The sequence below is a fragment of the Gobius niger genome (assembly GCF_951799975.1).
Source record: "Gobius niger genome assembly, chromosome: 14".
In the NCBI taxonomy this organism is placed as follows: domain Eukaryota; kingdom Metazoa; phylum Chordata; class Actinopteri; order Gobiiformes; family Gobiidae; genus Gobius; species Gobius niger.
Window position 1 is genome coordinate 25072150 of NC_136865.1, and position 17163 is coordinate 25089312.

General features: G+C 41.4%; 1 protein-coding gene across 14 annotated transcripts in view; it reads left to right on the forward strand.

Annotated features, from left to right (window-relative positions):
* Positions 1–17163, forward strand: part of macf1a (microtubule actin crosslinking factor 1a) — a 309958-nt gene that overhangs the window by 179794 nt on the left and 113001 nt on the right. For all 14 annotated transcript variants that reach the window (XM_079570810.1, XM_079570811.1, XM_079570812.1 and 11 more), the window contains 18 exons: positions 59–163; positions 1264–1359; positions 1434–1559; positions 4551–4706; positions 7533–7687; positions 9127–9253; positions 9398–9581; positions 9802–9968; positions 10273–10451; positions 10896–11034; positions 11195–11388; positions 13670–13829; positions 14341–14424; positions 14505–14612; positions 14814–14912; positions 14994–15116; positions 15200–15291; positions 15968–16103. In XM_079570810.1, coding sequence (XP_079426936.1) covers positions 59–163; positions 1264–1359; positions 1434–1559; positions 4551–4706; positions 7533–7687; positions 9127–9253; positions 9398–9581; positions 9802–9968; positions 10273–10451; positions 10896–11034; positions 11195–11388; positions 13670–13829; positions 14341–14424; positions 14505–14612; positions 14814–14912; positions 14994–15116; positions 15200–15291; positions 15968–16103 — 2430 coding nt within the window. The remainder of the gene's footprint in view (positions 1–58; positions 164–1263; positions 1360–1433; positions 1560–4550; positions 4707–7532; positions 7688–9126; positions 9254–9397; positions 9582–9801; positions 9969–10272; positions 10452–10895; positions 11035–11194; positions 11389–13669; positions 13830–14340; positions 14425–14504; positions 14613–14813; positions 14913–14993; positions 15117–15199; positions 15292–15967; positions 16104–17163) is intronic.

The following is a 17163-nucleotide window of genomic DNA, read 5'->3' on the forward strand; positions in this document are numbered from 1 at the left end:
AAATAAATTCATGTTATTCCTGTGGTAATCGCCGTATCATTTCCTGTTGTGTTTGTAGGAAATGAGGCTGGAGCTGGAGGAGAAACAGGAAGTGATGCGGTCTCTCCAGGAAACGGCTGGACGCCTGTGTCAGGAGAACCATCCCGCCAAACAGACCGTAGAGGTACAGCTTTAGCATGCAAGAAGTCTAATATCCACACTGTGTTGTGCACAAATAAAAAGCCCATTTTCAATCCATCATCCATCACAGTTATACCAAGTGACGTCCTTTTTGTATGATGTGTGCGTCCCTTAGGCTGCATGATTGAAGGGATTAAAGTGATATTTGCAATTCATATTTGAAAATCAAGATTCAATCCAAGCTGCATATATTAAAAATCATCTAGGGGCATCAACATTTTAGAGCAGTAAGAAATAGAATGAACTGCAAGAGGCTTAAATATAGGATTTTTAACATAGGGCCTCATTTCCTAGTTATCCAGAGTGTTGGTGATTTCTGGAGATTTTTTTTTTGTAATTCATGCAGTTCTTATATTTGAAGAGTTTTGTGGCGCTAGGCTAGTGCAAGGCTAGCGCATTTCTATGATATCAGCTAGCCTGCATTAAAAACAGTCTGACCCGCTCCACAGTGCACCTGAGGCAAATCACTTATAACACCAGACTAACCATATAAATATCTGTGTCGATAGAGTCATTTTAACCATTTTGCATTTAAAATAACTTATATTTGAGCAGCATCAGCTTCGTGGTTGTATAAGCTACGCAGCAGCGGAGTGATCTGCTAGAAAATAGTCCCTCAAAATGCGATCATTCATGTGATGCAAGGTCAGTTATATTCCAAAAGGTATTCTATTGACACAGACATTTATATGGTTAGTCTGGTGTTATAAGTGATTTGCCTCAGGTGCACTGTGGAGCGGGTCAGACTGTTTTTAATGTAGGCTAGCTGATAATATAGAAATGCGCTATAGCCTTGCATTAGCCTAGCGCCACATAACTCTTCAAATATAAGAACTGCATGAAAAAAAAAAAAAATCTCCAGAAATCAGCAACACTCTGGATAACTAGGAAATGAATCCTGAAATATCCCTTTAAACTTCAGGACAAGCAGGTTTTATGCAAAGCAAGATATCTTGGATAATATACTGTATAAATCAATGGCGTTTTTTTTGTGATTTGCCACTTGCAACCATTCACATTGTTAGTGAGATTGCGATGAATTGAGCAGCCCTGTCTCATGCCCACACTCGTCTCCATCTCCAGGCCTACAGCGCTGCTCTCCAAACCCAGTGGCAGTGGGTGAACCAACTGTGCCTCTGTGTGGAGCGACATCTCAAGGACAACACAGCGTACTTCCAGGTGACTACTATACTTGACAATGTTGCTTTACACATTTATTTTTAAATTTCTAAACTTATTACCTCTTTCTCCAGTTCATGGGTGACGCTCGGGACTGCGAGTCGTACCTGCGCCAGCTCCAAGACACGATTAAGAGACAGTACACGTGCGAAAAGAACAGCAGACTCAGCAAACTGGAGGATCTCCTGCAGGACTCTATGGTAATTTATGGTTTCATCTCTCTCTCAGGAGATACTCTAGTTTTGTGAATGGATTTATATATTTAAGTTCTATAAATATCAGTCTAGTATTAGAAGGTACTATAGTAGCGTATTGCTTTGTGATGCTCTCGCGGATGTTTTTAAATGGGAGCTCGTCAGAAGCAGGTGCAGCTATTTTGAAACCTGGTGGTGATGTAAAAGAAAACTATGACTTTTTAGTATAGTGTTTACCACAGCAACTATTCAGAGGTAAAGAATGACTCAAAACCAAACTCTGAGTATGATTTTGACTTGGGGACAACATTGTAACTCTGTAGAAAACAAAAAAGTTAGTAAGTTCACGGATGAAAAATTCAAAGTGCTGTACATGAAATGGGTGAAGTAAAATAACATGAGAAAACACTATAACAACAAGATTAGCATTCATTGGTGCTGTTAAATTTGTGGCCGCTCATCTTTGCTATTACATTAGGATATGTTTGTGAAGGCTCTCTCTCGTCCAGGAAGTATTCGTCGTAGTGAAGCTTAAAGCAGTACTAAGTAACGTGTTTACCTTAATAAATCCTTTCCGTAGTCCCTGTGGGGGTAATATAAGTGTTAATGGGATGATTGGAGGGTCTTTCATCTCCCCCTGGTGTCTCTGGCCAGAAAACCATATTTGCAACTTGACTGCCCCCGGTCCGGAGAAAGCAATACACACTAATGGAATCACGAAGAAGAAGCTAACAGGCTAACGGGCAAAGCTAACTGTGGGCTAGCGTCACTTTAAACAGTATTTACAGCCAAGTTTGTGTGAAAAAAAAAATTTCCAGTTAATAATTGGATGTACAATATCCCTCTCTCCCTTCACCTTTTCTGTCAGCGTAGTATTTACTCTCCAAGACAATTAATAAGTTAAAAAATCGCAACTTGCTATGACACCTGCAGTTGCGCTTATGGCCTCTAGGGGCAAGAGTTACTCAGTACTGCTTGAAATCATCGACTGGACTTGGTTAGGTTGAGTTGAGGAAGTTTTGCTTCCATTCACAGAAGCTTCTTCTTGCAGTCACATTCTGATCACAAGAGCTAAGGAGAAGCGTCTGTGAAAAGAAGCAAAATGTCCACAACTCCACCTAACCCAGTCCAGTCAACAATTTAAGCTTCACTACAATATTACAATAAGAGGCCACTATGACATTTTTGTGTAATATTTACTTCAGCAACAATTCAAAGATTAGAATGACTAAAAACACAACTTTGAATACGATTTTGATTTGGGAATACCTTTGTAACATGATAGAAAACCCCAAAAAGTTGATTAAGCATCATACCTATCCCTTTAAAAATGTGATCCATCCTTCATTGTTGCAGTGATGTTAGTGACTTCTCATATTGCTATTGCATTAAGAATAAAAATAAATACATGCAGTAGTGTCGCTCCCAATTCCTCTATTCTATCTATTGCCTAATAACATTGAAAGGGAAAGATTGCTCAAGATTATGCCTTTCGTGGCCTTTACTTTGCAGGTTTACAAACAGCGCTGCCCTCTACATGTGTACACTGTAATTATGCCCAACAATGACTCATTCTCTTAACACAAACAGTATGACTTCACTCCATCCTTTAGCAGCTCCGCAGACCGTCTACAAGTGTGAAAGCGTTTGCGTTACCAGTGCTTTAGCCCTCCCGCCCCAAGCCGCTGTTGCCCCTCTCATAACGTGGAGCAGTGAAGTGTGAGCTGATTCATCCCCCTTTGGGCCATTTGTTCACTGCCGCATTAACGCGCACCTGACTTCAAACAGATGGTGGCGCCGCTGAGGGTCGTGCTCCACAGGACAAACAACAAGCAGCTTTACAAGGCCAATAAACAGACACACATGTAAAGTGAAGCGGGATAACAATACACAGCCACTTTGGGAGTTCGCTTTTGCTGTCTAATTACCTAAAATGGCTTTGTTGTGGTACAAACAAGTTTAGGTTTTTTCACTTCCTTTCTGGGTCTACACACTTTAATTTTCCACTCCATTACTTCATTACTTCATCTTTTTATGCTCTCATTGGCTGCTGTTGCTCTCAAATTCATATTCATGTCCATATTGCCTCCAAAGTCATAGTTAATTTTTGTAGTTTGGCGGATTATGGCTAAGATGAGGCTTAATTTTAGTGTGAGCAGATCATTTGTCCCCCCCTTAACATGGATTTTTCCAGAGTATTCTTGTTTTTTGTAAAGCAGAGCATCACCTTAGTGCCGACTGACTATTAACTCACTCAATCAAAATGATGACTGCATTGAATATCAAAAATGCTCTCTACCCGTATTGGGTGAAATTTTGAAAAAGTAACACAGCTTCAACACATTGCCTTGGTTTTTGTCCTTGTCAGAAATGTTTTCTGCTTTTGTTATGTAAGGCGGTGGTTCCCAACCTGCATGTGCTGTAGTTGGGCCACACCCCGCCCAAAAATGAGGCCCCCACAAATGATCAAAACATGAATATAAATGAAATAATTGCTAATAAGTATTTATTTCAAACAAATTAACTGAAATGTGAGTGTTTAATTCACCTGTAGTCCTTACTCAGTCATATTTGATGATTTTAGACCATTTATTTTGCTCAAATATTATAATTTCTGACCTGACTCAAGAGGATTTTGATGAATATTGTTACACAAATCAGGGATCAAATGCCTGTTAAAAGGCTTTAGAAATGTGATAAATACTAAACTTTTTAGCAGAACACCCATGTAGGCCATATATGATGTACTCATTGGTAGAAAGTGAGGCGTCACTTCGGCCTAAAATGGGATGTCCATCTTTTGAAAATGAAGAAAATCTGCCCTCCGCCAAGCAACCTTGAATACCATTGGAGTTGAAAAGCAGTTGGAATGTAGTGAAGACCAAGAGCACGGCCTATGCTTTGACATTATTCTACACGCCCTTTTGAGTCCCAGAAACTAGATAGTAAAACAGCTTCTCAAACATGCCACCAATGTTATTTCCCCTCTCTGTCCAGGAGGAGAAGGAGCAGCTGATCGAGTACCGGAGCACGGTGGCCAGTCTGGTGGGACGGGCCAAGACTGTGGTCCAGCTCAGACCCCGGAGTGCGGAGACGCCCCTGGGATCCACCACCACCCCCATCAAAGCCATATGTGACTACAGACAGATAGAGGTACATCACACGCATAGTAACGGCACACGATCCAGACACATTAGTCTATATAGAGGCCCATTGAAGCCAGTGCACCCTTAACCAGCCTTTATATAACTACTTACCTTCAAAGACACCCCTACTTCCTCTCCAAACCTCTTCCACAATAACTATGTTGCCTTTCTGTGTTGATGACCTGTCCCCTGATTTCAATAGACACTAGTTTGCAGTTTAGGCTGGTGGTCTTCTTTTTGCTATATTGTTTTTTGCATTCCAAAAAACTGAATCTTTGAACATATGCAATTTCTAACTTATTGAAAGTTCAGCCAAGTCGGTTTATTTTCTTTGTTCAGATAGTTCTTGCACTTTCCAACCTCTTGGCACGTGTCCCCTGTCCAGACCGCTTTACAAATTCATGTGGACACACCAAAAATAGCCTTTAAAGTAACTCTCCTGAAGTGCATCTTTCTATTCATGCTATACTTTTATGCAGGGCTCTCTCGGTCTGGTCTAAAAGCTCATCCATTATACATTAGAAGTCTCCCCTCCGCTGTTCAACCAGACTTTTGAGTTTAGAAATCACACACTCTGCACTGTAGCTTTTGTAACTTTAAATCTCTCTCTCCTTCACTCCCCTTCTCTTTCCCTCTCTCCAATCCTCCTCCATCTTGTTTTTGCTTCATCCGTTCACCTCTCCCCCCGTTCCCCGACACTTTCCCCCTCGTCTGTCGGCCGGGCTGGCAAGACAAACGTTCAGGTATAGCTGCCTATGTTCTGCCTCTCTCGCCTCCGGCTCTCACTCTGCACACACTGTACTGTACTGCCCCTATAGATGTCTGCTGGTTTCACATGCACTGGTCAATTAAAAGCACAAAAGCAGTGCATGGTCATGTCCACAGGGAATAATATTATAAGCTTTGACCGGGGAGGTGAGTAGAGAAGACTTTGCTCTTCATTGTGGGTGGGAATAATTGAGGAAACAATAGGATCACACCAGTTTTCATAGAATAGTTTGAGAAAACCCATTGTGTCACAGGTTGTTATGAACTTGCATATTAGTTGTTGTTAATGAGGAGGAGATAACGTACGTGCGTCTTAGGCTGCATCCCATCATAATACAGGACTTTTATTAATCAGAATGCCTCGGATCCTCTGCTTTTCTTTTAGTTATTGTTAATGTTTTTAAAACTATGGTATGGGTGATATGCAGGTCTTGACATTCTGTTTTTTGGCCACAGGACATGACTAGATCCCAAATGATGTCAGTAGCCTGAACTAAAGTGTGTATTCAAATTGATAATTCAATGTCCCCTACTCCTAGTTCAACTTCATGTAGGCCTAAAGTGAACACGATGGATCAAGAAAACCCAATGAAAATGAATCCAACAATAGAAACACTGCTTATTGACTTTAAAAAAATCTAATGTTTAATGTACTTAACCTACTGCTCTACAAAGCCAATGTACATGACCAGGACTAGAGCTTTAGGCTGTGTGTAACATACTTGTCGCAGACCGGTATGAAAGTGTTGGAGGTGTGGTCCGTGTGGCCTCTTTCTTTCATTGTTTACATGCTCATAATGCACATGAAAATACTGCATTTGGTTGGGATTTAAACATGTCCTGAGAAAAAGAGAAGAGAAAATGTCTTTGGAGCCGCTGCCGCCAAAAAACATTTCACAATATAATTTCCTCGCAATTGTCTATTGTCGTGGTCTCTCTCTTTAAAGGTGCACTATGTAACTTTTTATGTGGCAAAAAAAAGACTTTATATTTGTATTCGTGTATTTGACCTTTTAATGACTCTGTGGCATTGTGGCACCTCTGCTTTCCCTCACAGTGGCCTCAATGATGCTCCAGAATCAAATGTTTTTTTAGGGTTTTCTGGCCAGTTTCTTGGACGAACCCCTCAAAACAATTGTTTCTGGAGCGTCATAGAGGCCACTGTGAGGGAAAGCGGAGGTGCCTTTTGGTGCCAAAGGTGTTTTTTTTTACCTAAAAAGTGGCATAATATGGGAAAGTGCCAGATCATCATATTTTGAGAAAGAAAACTCAATGTATTGATCAAATAGTCAACAATGAAAGAATGAAATCAGCAGATGTATAGGGGCAGAAGGAGGTCATTCAGCCGCGAGCTTCCCTGTACCTGTCGTGTATGTTACAGTGTTTTACGTATTGCCGTGTGTGTAGTGAGGGGTGAGAGAGGGCGGCTTGGTGTTCTGCTGCTTTAGTTATCCATGTGCAGCTAAACTCTCCAACACAATATTTATTTTTAAAAGCTTCGCAAACTTGTAATCATATGCGCTCTCCCCGAAGCTGGGATTTTAACATCGTCGCTTCAGAATTACCCCCTTGTTGATGCTTATTAAGTGACTTTATGCGGCTCATTCAAAACTCAGGGAGGCACTAAAGGAATTTGCTGCTTTTGCTAAACAAACTTGTGCCGCGCAAAGCAGTTTTATTTGAGTTAACATCATATTAATATTTAAGTTGCGTAATGCCTTCATAGAATCCATGAGCATTTTGCATTTTTGTTATATCTGTTGCTATTGGATTTTAATTTACTTGTTTTATCTTTTTTCTGTCTTTTTGTTTCCCCCTCATCTTGCTTTTTTAATTTTAATCACCCACCCATCTTTATCTACACGCAATGATCATCTACAACCTACGATTCATTTTCTTTGACATCCTCTCCCGTAAATCTACTCCTAATCCATCCGCTGTAACACTCCTCTCTCTCTTCTTCGCCTAATTTATCCTCATGCTCCATCTTGTCCTGCCCCTGCCTCTCTCCTCTCTCTGCCCCTGTGCCCTCCATCCTTGGTGCTCCACCCGCCCCCCCCCTCAGATCACCATAAACAGCGGCGAGGAGTGCGTTTTGGAGGACAACTCTCACCGGACCAAGTGGAAAGTGATCAGCCCCACGGGGAACGAGGCCATGGTCCCGTCAGTGTGTTTCACCATCCCGCCTCCGAACCAGGACGCCATGGACACGGCCGGCAGGTGAGGGGCACGGCTTGGACAAGAAGAGACAAAAATTATACCTGGTTGTTCACATGTCCTCTGCATTTTCTGTGTCGCGATATCAGTTACATAAAAATTAAATGTGCCAATATTTGGTATAGATACAGACAACATCTCTGGAATCGCCCATATATGGTCATGTTTGAAAACAGCTAAGGGGGAAAACAATTTGGAGAAGAATCTAAACTTTCTCTAATTATTCAAAAACTACTTTTAACAAGCGTTGAATTATGAATATAGTTTTCTACTACATAGGCTAAAGAAACAAAGACATGGAGAGGAGCAAAGTGGTTCAACAGCCGATAAATACATAAATAAAGGCGAATGCTAACATGATGCTTCATCTTAGCATCGGGCTAATGCGGTTAGCTAGTGCGGTTAGCTAGCGCTAGCTACAGCTGCCGTTTTTCTTTCACTACTACTGAACAATCTGCTGTGAGAAAATATCCATATGGGCCTGATTTACACTTGACTTTATTTATGTCTGATAAATAAACCAGAAAATGGCTAAAAAGTGAAAAAAGAAATTTGAGTTTCTGTTTTCCCCCTCAGCGAAGCCCCGCCCCTTCTATGACGAGATGCCATCTGTATCTATTGGTTGCTTTAGCTTGTAATTTCAATGTTGCTGGGTAAATGTGCTCTGTGAATAAACATTACATTGTTAAAATGAGGGGAACCAAACATTGCCCTCTGAAAGACAAAACTTGACGACACACAGTATATGGCTTTGTAACATTGGATAAACCCAAAAATAGTGACCGTAAATTGAATGCAAAAGGTGTGCGTTTAAAACAATGAGATCCACAGGAATTTTCATAACTGAATATTTTAATATTTTTGGTAATAACAGCGCTATCTGTTGTGAATGTGCTAGTGTTTGTCTCATAAGTAATAGAATGTTATATATTGATGCTTTATTGGGCGATAAAGATGAACAGAACAGACTCATAAAACATGTGAATCACTTTGACAGATTGGTGATTATTCGTTCACAGCTGTCAAGATTTTTAAGGGGCTACACCTAGTTTTTCTACTTGTGGTGAAAGTGAGTGAATACCGTGTTGGTCCCTGGCAGCATACAGTGTTCTAGACATTTGTGAGGAAAATTACATTACTGCTCATTTCTGCAAAGCATCTGCAGTGTATTTTGAGCATTAATTTACCCAAAAGTAGCGATAATGCTAAAAACAATTAGCCTGGTGGAGGCTAGTGTTGTTAACGGTCACTCTGGCTCTTCTGTTCTACAAACACATGCGCATAACTTCATTCCTGTGCAGAATATGGGATTTTAGGAATGCATTAGAAAAAATAGGGATAAGTTTGAACCACAACTAACTTATAGGGCCTTTAATGTAATGTTAAATTTGGTTACACAGAGACATTAAATTGCTGTAATGCTTTTGGGTTTGTCTCTACAGGGCGGAGCAGTTGTATCAGAAGGTGATGTCGCTGTGGCACCAGCTCCACGTGAACATGAAGAGTGTGGTTTCATGGAATTATCTGCTCAAAGACGTCAGAACGGTCTCCGGATGGACTTTAGACACAGTCAGTCCACACATTTGATTTTGTTCTCTTTTAGTAATAATAACATAGGTTTCTTGTTATACTGCATTCCATAACAAATACCCCATTTCAGACAGCTTCTTTGCAAAATACTTAAACGTTCCAATCTCTAACCTCTCGCTTCAGGTGCGCTGTCAGTCCCCCTCGGAGCGGCAGCAGATCTTGGACCATCTCGAGTCGCACTGGTCGGACTTCGTGAGCGACAGTAAAGAGAGCGCTCTGTTCACGGCGACCGAGAGGCAGGAGCTGGAGCGGGACGTCCTACAGGCTCAGCAGCACTGCAAGGACCTGCTGCTCAACATGGAGACAGGTGAGGAACACGGGACCAGTCCAAATGTGCACTAATGTAATATCCAGCTAGCTGTTTCTTGGACGCAAAAATGTCTTACTTTTTCTGCCTTTTTTTTTGCACTATTATGGGGGAAATTGGGCTATGAAGGACCCTCAAAGTCTCACCACTACTGCTTACAAACTTATGCTTTATCGTTATACATACTCCTTTAGTAAATGTACTGTCTTTCTCTTTGCAGCGGAGAAGGATGAGTCTGTGTCCCGCTCGTACCTCTCAGAGCTGCAGAACATCACCCTGCGTCTGAACGATGCAGAGCAGAGGCTGATGAGGGGCATCCAGACCCCTCTCCCAGGTCTCCTGTCCACAGACCAGGGCGACAACACAGTCCAGATCGCAGAGCAGGAGGTGAGGCGCCATCTGCAGGCCAACGGCAATAATTACAGCTTGACCACAGCGGCTAAATTCCCATGACTTTGAGACACATGTTTAATAGTAATAGTTAATGGAAAGGCCAATTTATTCACTATTCAGAAATAACCCACAAGAAATCCTTCATTATTCTGTATCGAATAATAGAAAGATCCATAACATTTTAACTACAGCTTTTAGAAGTAGAATAGCGTTCCTTCAATATGGTCAATGTCCCTTTATCATCATCATTTCCTATGTTTAATACAATAGACCAATTGTCCGTCATTGCCTTCTCCAGAAACTGCAGTGTGAGTTGGACGGCCTGCGCTCCAGCCTGGGCGACGTGTCTCGGCGCTGCATTCGTTTCTTTGAAGAAAAACCCTCGTCCTCCAGCATCCCCGCCCTCCGCTCCGAGCTCAACTATGCCGTAGAGAAGACAGACAAGCTGCACAACCTCTCCACCGTCTTCCTGCAAAAGTGAGTAACGCCTTTGTCTCCTTCACCAATTCATTCTTGTGTTATTTGACATGGAACATCAGGCGAAACATTACAGCCACTTGCATATCATTCAGTCAGCCCCAAACGGAACAAAATAGGATGCAATGCGTAGTCTTGCAGGGTCTGTTCTCTCATCTGTTAGTTTCCCCCATTGTTCCTTCCTTTATGCTATTTATAGATACTGGCTACTGCAAACTTGGAACACTGACAAGAACTGCTTTTTGGAGACTGTTTGGTGCTTGATTGCCTTTCTCATATTCTCCATAGAATCCCCTTAAAACTCCTTTTAGGCGAAATGTATTATATATACTGATTAATGTATCCTGTAACTATGACTCACTATTTCACTGCCAGACATCAAAATCTCCTGCCTCTTGATATATAATTACCTCACTTAATGGTGATAATATATTCCCGCTGTAGGTTAAAGACTGTTGACGTTTTAATACGGAGCCTGGATGAAGCGGAGAGCCAGGTGAAGAAGTACGAGAGCCGCCTGAGTGAAGAAGACATCGTTCCTCCTGATACGGCCGCGCTTAAAAACCTCAGGGAGCTGCTTCATGTAAGTTATGGCATTGAATCATGTTAAGTGAGCAAGTAAAATACAAAATAATGACTCAAATTATACTAAAAACCTAGCTTTTCGATGTTTTTTTTAGATTTTAATTCTCATGTCTTTACTATAGTGTTGAAGTGTATTTTCTTTCTTTCTTTCTCTGTAGGTATGGCAGGCGGAAGTTTCAGACCAGGAGGGCATTCTCCTGTCTCTCCAGTCCGAGGTGGTCCGGGCCAAAGAGGCGGGGTCCCAGCTGAGCAAGATCCACCCGGAACGCAGCCCCGAACTCGACCGGTACCAGGACAAGGCCAACCAGATGAGTGAGAGATGGACCGGCGTCAAGAGGCAGATCGAGACCAGGTGAGCACGTTAATAAAGCTATGATGAAAACATGTTTAAATTTGGGAATGAGAAAGTGCCCAGGGGCGACGCTAAACTGATTTATCTACTTTTGTCCGTGTTTTGAATCAAATTAGATTAATCTTAGTTATTTTTTTGTTTTGAGCCTTGTTCAGAAGTGCTTAGTTTAGCCCAGTTTAAGCCAGTTGTAGATCTGATTTACACCTGGTGGTATCATCATCATCATCATCATCCCTTAAGGTGACACTGTAATAGATCCCTTTACCAAAAAAAGTTAAGCACATTTTAAATCAACCAATACCCCAACAATACTACACAAGCGTGATTGCATACAATTTATTCAAAGATTGAAACTGACATTCATTTCTTCATTTAATTTTTTATAATCCCATCAACACATCAAGACAATTAACTATCTGTAAATTTATTTTCAAAGTCACCATAAATTGTGTGAAGCAAAACATAAATCATGTGGAAATCAGGACATTTACAAAGAAAAATCCTGGGAAATGGCAGAGAAAAATACAGAAAACCTATAATTCTAAAGAACAAGGTGATAAACTACTTTTTTTTTTCTCACATTGGAAAGAGTAACAATTAGTTTTACTCAAGTAAGAGTACAGATACATCATTATAATTCCACTCAAGTAGAAGTAAAAGATACCGTATGAAAAGACTATTCTAAGAAGTACAATTTCTTCAAAAAGTTGTTGTAACTGAGTTCCACCTGCCTCTGGTGATGGTGGTGGTTGGAGGGGCTGATGGTGGGGATTCACAGCCTCGCCCAGTGATATGCTGGTCAGATCCTCAGACCGGATGAGCCTTCTGTTGGCTGTATTTGGGTCTAAAATGACAGGGGTGTGTTGGACCACCCTCCTCATCCTTTCCCAGACCCTGAATCCAAGGTTTCCCAAGATCTCGGCGACTTATCTCGGCAGTCCTGGTGGTGGGAGCTGTGGGTGAAGTCAGAAATATTAAAACCTTTGGAAAACATTGTGCAGCTTTGCCCATAGACACTGTGTTCAATCCTTGGTTAACCTTCATTTGGATTTCCATGAATTTAAAACTTATACACACAAGTATTTGATAACATCTATGAGCAGTTGTACCCACCTGTCATGGAGCCTGTGGTATCTTGGCGTGGTATCTTGGCGTGCCTCTGAGTGCGGCTGTAGTGAGTTAGAAAGGCGCCTGTGCCTCTCTGCAGTTGTCTCTCCAGGGCCTTCATTCTTTGGGACAGTGAGGACAGCTGCCCTCTGACCCTCTCCAGCTCCGGTCCTACGATCCGGTCCCGTCTTTGCTGCTCTTCTCTCACCTGGGACAGCACCTTCTCCTTTTCGTTTGCCATAAACTGCTGCAGCCGGCTGGCGTTCACACTCCTTCTCTTGTCTCTCTGAGTGCTGCTTTATTTCTTCATAAACTTTCTCCTCCTCGATCACCTCCTCTCTCTTCTCCTTTAGACATTTTAATGTTCCTTCATCTTTACAAAACGGGCTTCTCATCGGGATGTTCCAACCACTTCATCCTCTCCCTGTGTCGTAGCTTTCTGCTCCTCGCGAAATGAAACGGACAATTCATTTAAAGCAAAGTTTACCCATAACAGCTCCTTAGACGACCTCCTCTTGCAAACAGGACAAGTCTTGGTTTCCCTTTGTTCCCAAAAGTTTGTTAGACAGTTGTAGCAGAAACTATGGTGGCAGCTCAAAGACACGGGGTCTTTGAAAGTCTCCAAGCACATTGCACATGTCAAAAAGTCTTCAGAAGCAGCAGACGCCATTTTGATTGTAGCATTGCTTTCCAAAAAACTATACTTTTAACTAATTTGACGGCGGTTTTGTCTACGTGCCTCCATCGCTGCTTCGTTTCTTGATGTCTCAGAACTTTCTTTTCCTTTGATCACACCGAGATTTTAAGTTAATGATTGACTGATGAGTCATGATCACATTATGGCAGCGGTGTTGTAAATGATATCCGGCTGAATCGCTCTTGTTCTCTCTTCAAAGTTGTAACTAAATATTTTATGGTTTTGTGTGGGCAGGAACCAATCCGGTTCATTGGAAAGTACAAAGTTTGTTGTTCTGTATGAAAATGATAGTGCAAATATCGAGAAAATCCAATGCATTGATTTAATCTACTGTGATGAACCTCAATAATTTCTATAAGAGTCATTGGTGCCTCTTCATCATAATAGTATAATATAGGTTTTCAAACATATTCTACTATGATGTACACACTTGTATATGGACTGTAAAATGTAATCTAAATGCATTTTGCTTTTCAGACAAACAGACCTAGAGGCTCTGGGCTCGTCCCTGCAGCTGTACCGAGACGGACACGCGGCTTTGATCAAGTGGATCGAACAAACGACAGAACGACAAGAAAACACTCAGCCCGGACAGACTGACAGCAAAGCTCTGTCTGAACAACTGGCCCAGCAGACGGTGAGCGCAAAACCAAGAGATCACTCTACCATCGGCTACCATATCAGATTTATATCGCGTCTTATTTAAAGGGCTCATACACGTTGGTCATTTTTATACTCACTACTGCCACCTCAGGTTTTCCGCATAACTGCAGGTTCCCTTTTATAAAAGCAATATGAGTCTAAAGCGTTAAACTATAGTCCTTTATGGCAAATAAAAAGTGTTAATTTTACGTCTACGCAGCCTTAAAGGGACTAGATGCAAGCTGGTCATTTTATACTCACTGCTGCCACCTCAGGTCTTCGGTGTAACTGCAGGTTAAGCGTGTGCATGACGACACCTCGGACACAGTGCAGGATTTTAGAGGCAGTTGTGGTGAACAGGCTCATTCTACACATCAGAACATTGCTGGAAAATGTAGGGGGAGGAAAATACATAATTTTAGCATTTTTAAACTCAGTATAGTCCCTTTAACTTCACAATAGCTTTTCCTTGAGAGTGTTGCATTAATTCTATCATTCTCCTCTAGGCGTTAGTAGCTGAAATTGAAAAGAACCAGACCAAACTGGACGACTGCCAGACTCACTCCAAACAGTATTGTACAGCTGTGAAGGTAATGCGCCTAATGTTTACTTTCTTCACTGTTTAAATGTTTGTTTTTAAGACAATCTGATGGGTTTTTTTGTCTCCAAGGATTACGAACTTCAGCTGATGACGTACAGAGCCTTTGTAGAGTCCACTCATAAATCGTCCGCCAAAAGGAGGAGGTTGCACTCCTCATCGGACGCCATCACTCAGGAGGTGAATATCAAACCATGTCCTCAGTGCTTTTATCTTCAAAGAGTTTTATTATTAAGGTGCCCATAAACCCAGGGGCTTGGCATTATCTGCTGCCAATGGGACAAAAGACAGTGGATTTTCCCTCGTTTTTATACAATGCCTTCTCTGTTGCTTGTGCTTTTCATAGCCATATAATTAAAGTTATTATTTGTCTTTTTGCAGTTCATGGACCTGCGCACACGTTACACAGCCTTGGTCACTTTAACGACTCAACACGTCAAGTACATCAGCGACGCTCTGAGGAGGCTTGAGGAGGAGGAGGTGTGTGTGTGTTTTCAACTAAAGCTTCAATACATTGTTCATATTCATTATAAAGCTTCATTTCTACTTGGATGTGTGCAGAAAGAGGTGGAGGAGGAGAAGCAGGCCAGAGTGGGGCAGGTGTCTGATCTTCTGGGATGGGTCAAAGGGCTGCAGGGTCGAGCGGGAGGCCCCAACGCAGAATCCTCTCTCGCTGCTCAACAGGTTTAATATAATCACCCTATCTGTGGGAATTGTTGATAATAATAATAACACAAAAATAAACTCTTATATTTATTTCTTCAAAGGCCATCACTGAACAACTTGCGTCCAAAAAGGATGATGTCGCTGAAGCCATTCGTAGCACAGAAGTTTTCCTGATGTCAAAACAAGCCAGCAAGTATGTCTTCTTAGATGAATACAATACAAATGCATTGAGCAGCAGGGGCGCAGTTATGGAGTCAGTTACCCCGTGATTTTAAGGTTTACAGTTCGAAGCAATATATTTTACCATTGTGCACATGGTAAAAACATACAAAAGAATCACATCTGGTGACAAGACTCCCCTTAAGAAATTCTGAATCCCATTTGAAGTTTCCTGGTCAATAAGGGTTTGTTACATAAACATAGTAAATTCAGACACCAGCATGTTTTTTTTTTTTTTTTGAGTCTTAGTTCCCCAAACACCAAACAGCACCTTTGTCCAGTTCTTTTTTCCTATTTTTTTCCTGTTACCTGCCAGCTCAGGGTTAGGTTTAGGGGTTAGAGTTAGCAATTATTCATATCCGAATGTCAAAGCGTATTGACAGGAGAGTTTACAGCCTATGCCAGTGTGATACCTCATTTGAAAGCCAAGACCTTCCAGTTTCTAAAACTATGTGTAAGATCTGTGTGAGTGAAGCACAACTTGAATCACATTTACTGTTTCTAACCCAAATCATAACCCGAACCCCCTGACCCTAAACCTAATCCAAACTCCCTGTTCGGGGCAGATAGTAACAGGTTAATGACGTCATAAGCCATTTCTGTAGTTATTACCATGTCTTTTCATGTCTTGCCTTTCCCCCGGTCTGCAGATTATCCCCTGAGGAGCGAACTCGTGTGGAGGCTCAGCTCACGGACCTGAAGGCCACCTACAGCCAGCTCTGCGCCAGCTCCAACCAACAACTGCAACAGCTGGAGCAGCAGCTGGCCAAAGAGGAGGAGAGAAAGGTAACGAGGTTCAAAGAACTAAAGAGGTGCTTAACAAAAGGTTATGGCATTGTTGAGGCCCATTGTGAGAAAAGGTTACGGTGGTATAATGTTGCAAAACTGCTTGCGAGCTAAAAGCGCGATGTGTGTGGGCAGCTCCTGTGTGTTCTACAGCATGTTTTGTTTTCATAATGTCACAACACAATTCACGTATCTGACAATTAGTTTATGAGCACCAACCCTTTTCAGACATGCATTCAGTCAGATGACAAACTTATGTTTTTGTTTTGAATCCAAATCAGGACAATTTTTTTTTACAAGGGCTAAATAAGAACCGGGTAACAGAAGTTTAGTGTTTTTTGTTTGTTTTGTTTTCTCTGAATGCAACGTCTGGACTGGGTTAAGCATGGTGTGTCCATCTCACATCCACCTTTTGAAACAGCTATAACTCCATCCTCACCACATTTTATCATCATGTCATCACCATGAATGCTAAACTGCTAACGTGGCTAATATTTGGCCCTAGGGGTGCCGCAGTAGAGCACTGCTGCTACAGTCATGCTAGCAGTTAGCCTCAGCAATGTAGTTCCTAGTTGCCATTTTAAGTTATACCATCGTTTTGTGTTTTCTTACATAATTGTATAGATATGTAACAATGGCAAAATGAATAATATTTATTTATTGCCCCTCCTATAGTCATATTCACTTTTTTTTTCCTTAATATTGTGTAATTGGTTTTCCATTATTCAATACAAAGTGCAGTTCTTATAGTGGATATTTTGATTGCATTTAAAGCATTTCTCTTTTACTACATGAATGGTCCACAATATTATGTTAAGTGTTACATTTACATTTTTACATTTATTTATTATTTCTTTTCACTGCATTCAAAAGCCGCTTGACCAATACTGCAGAACAGATCTATATATTGTCTGTCATATCTGTGTTTTTCCGCCGATGCTATCCAAAGGTAACGAACATGAATGACAACAGTCTTAATTATTGGTTCAGTTTTGGTGCACCAAAGGCCAGCTTTGCAAAACTTCACCATTTGAGCATGTTGTGTCCAGATCACCAAACT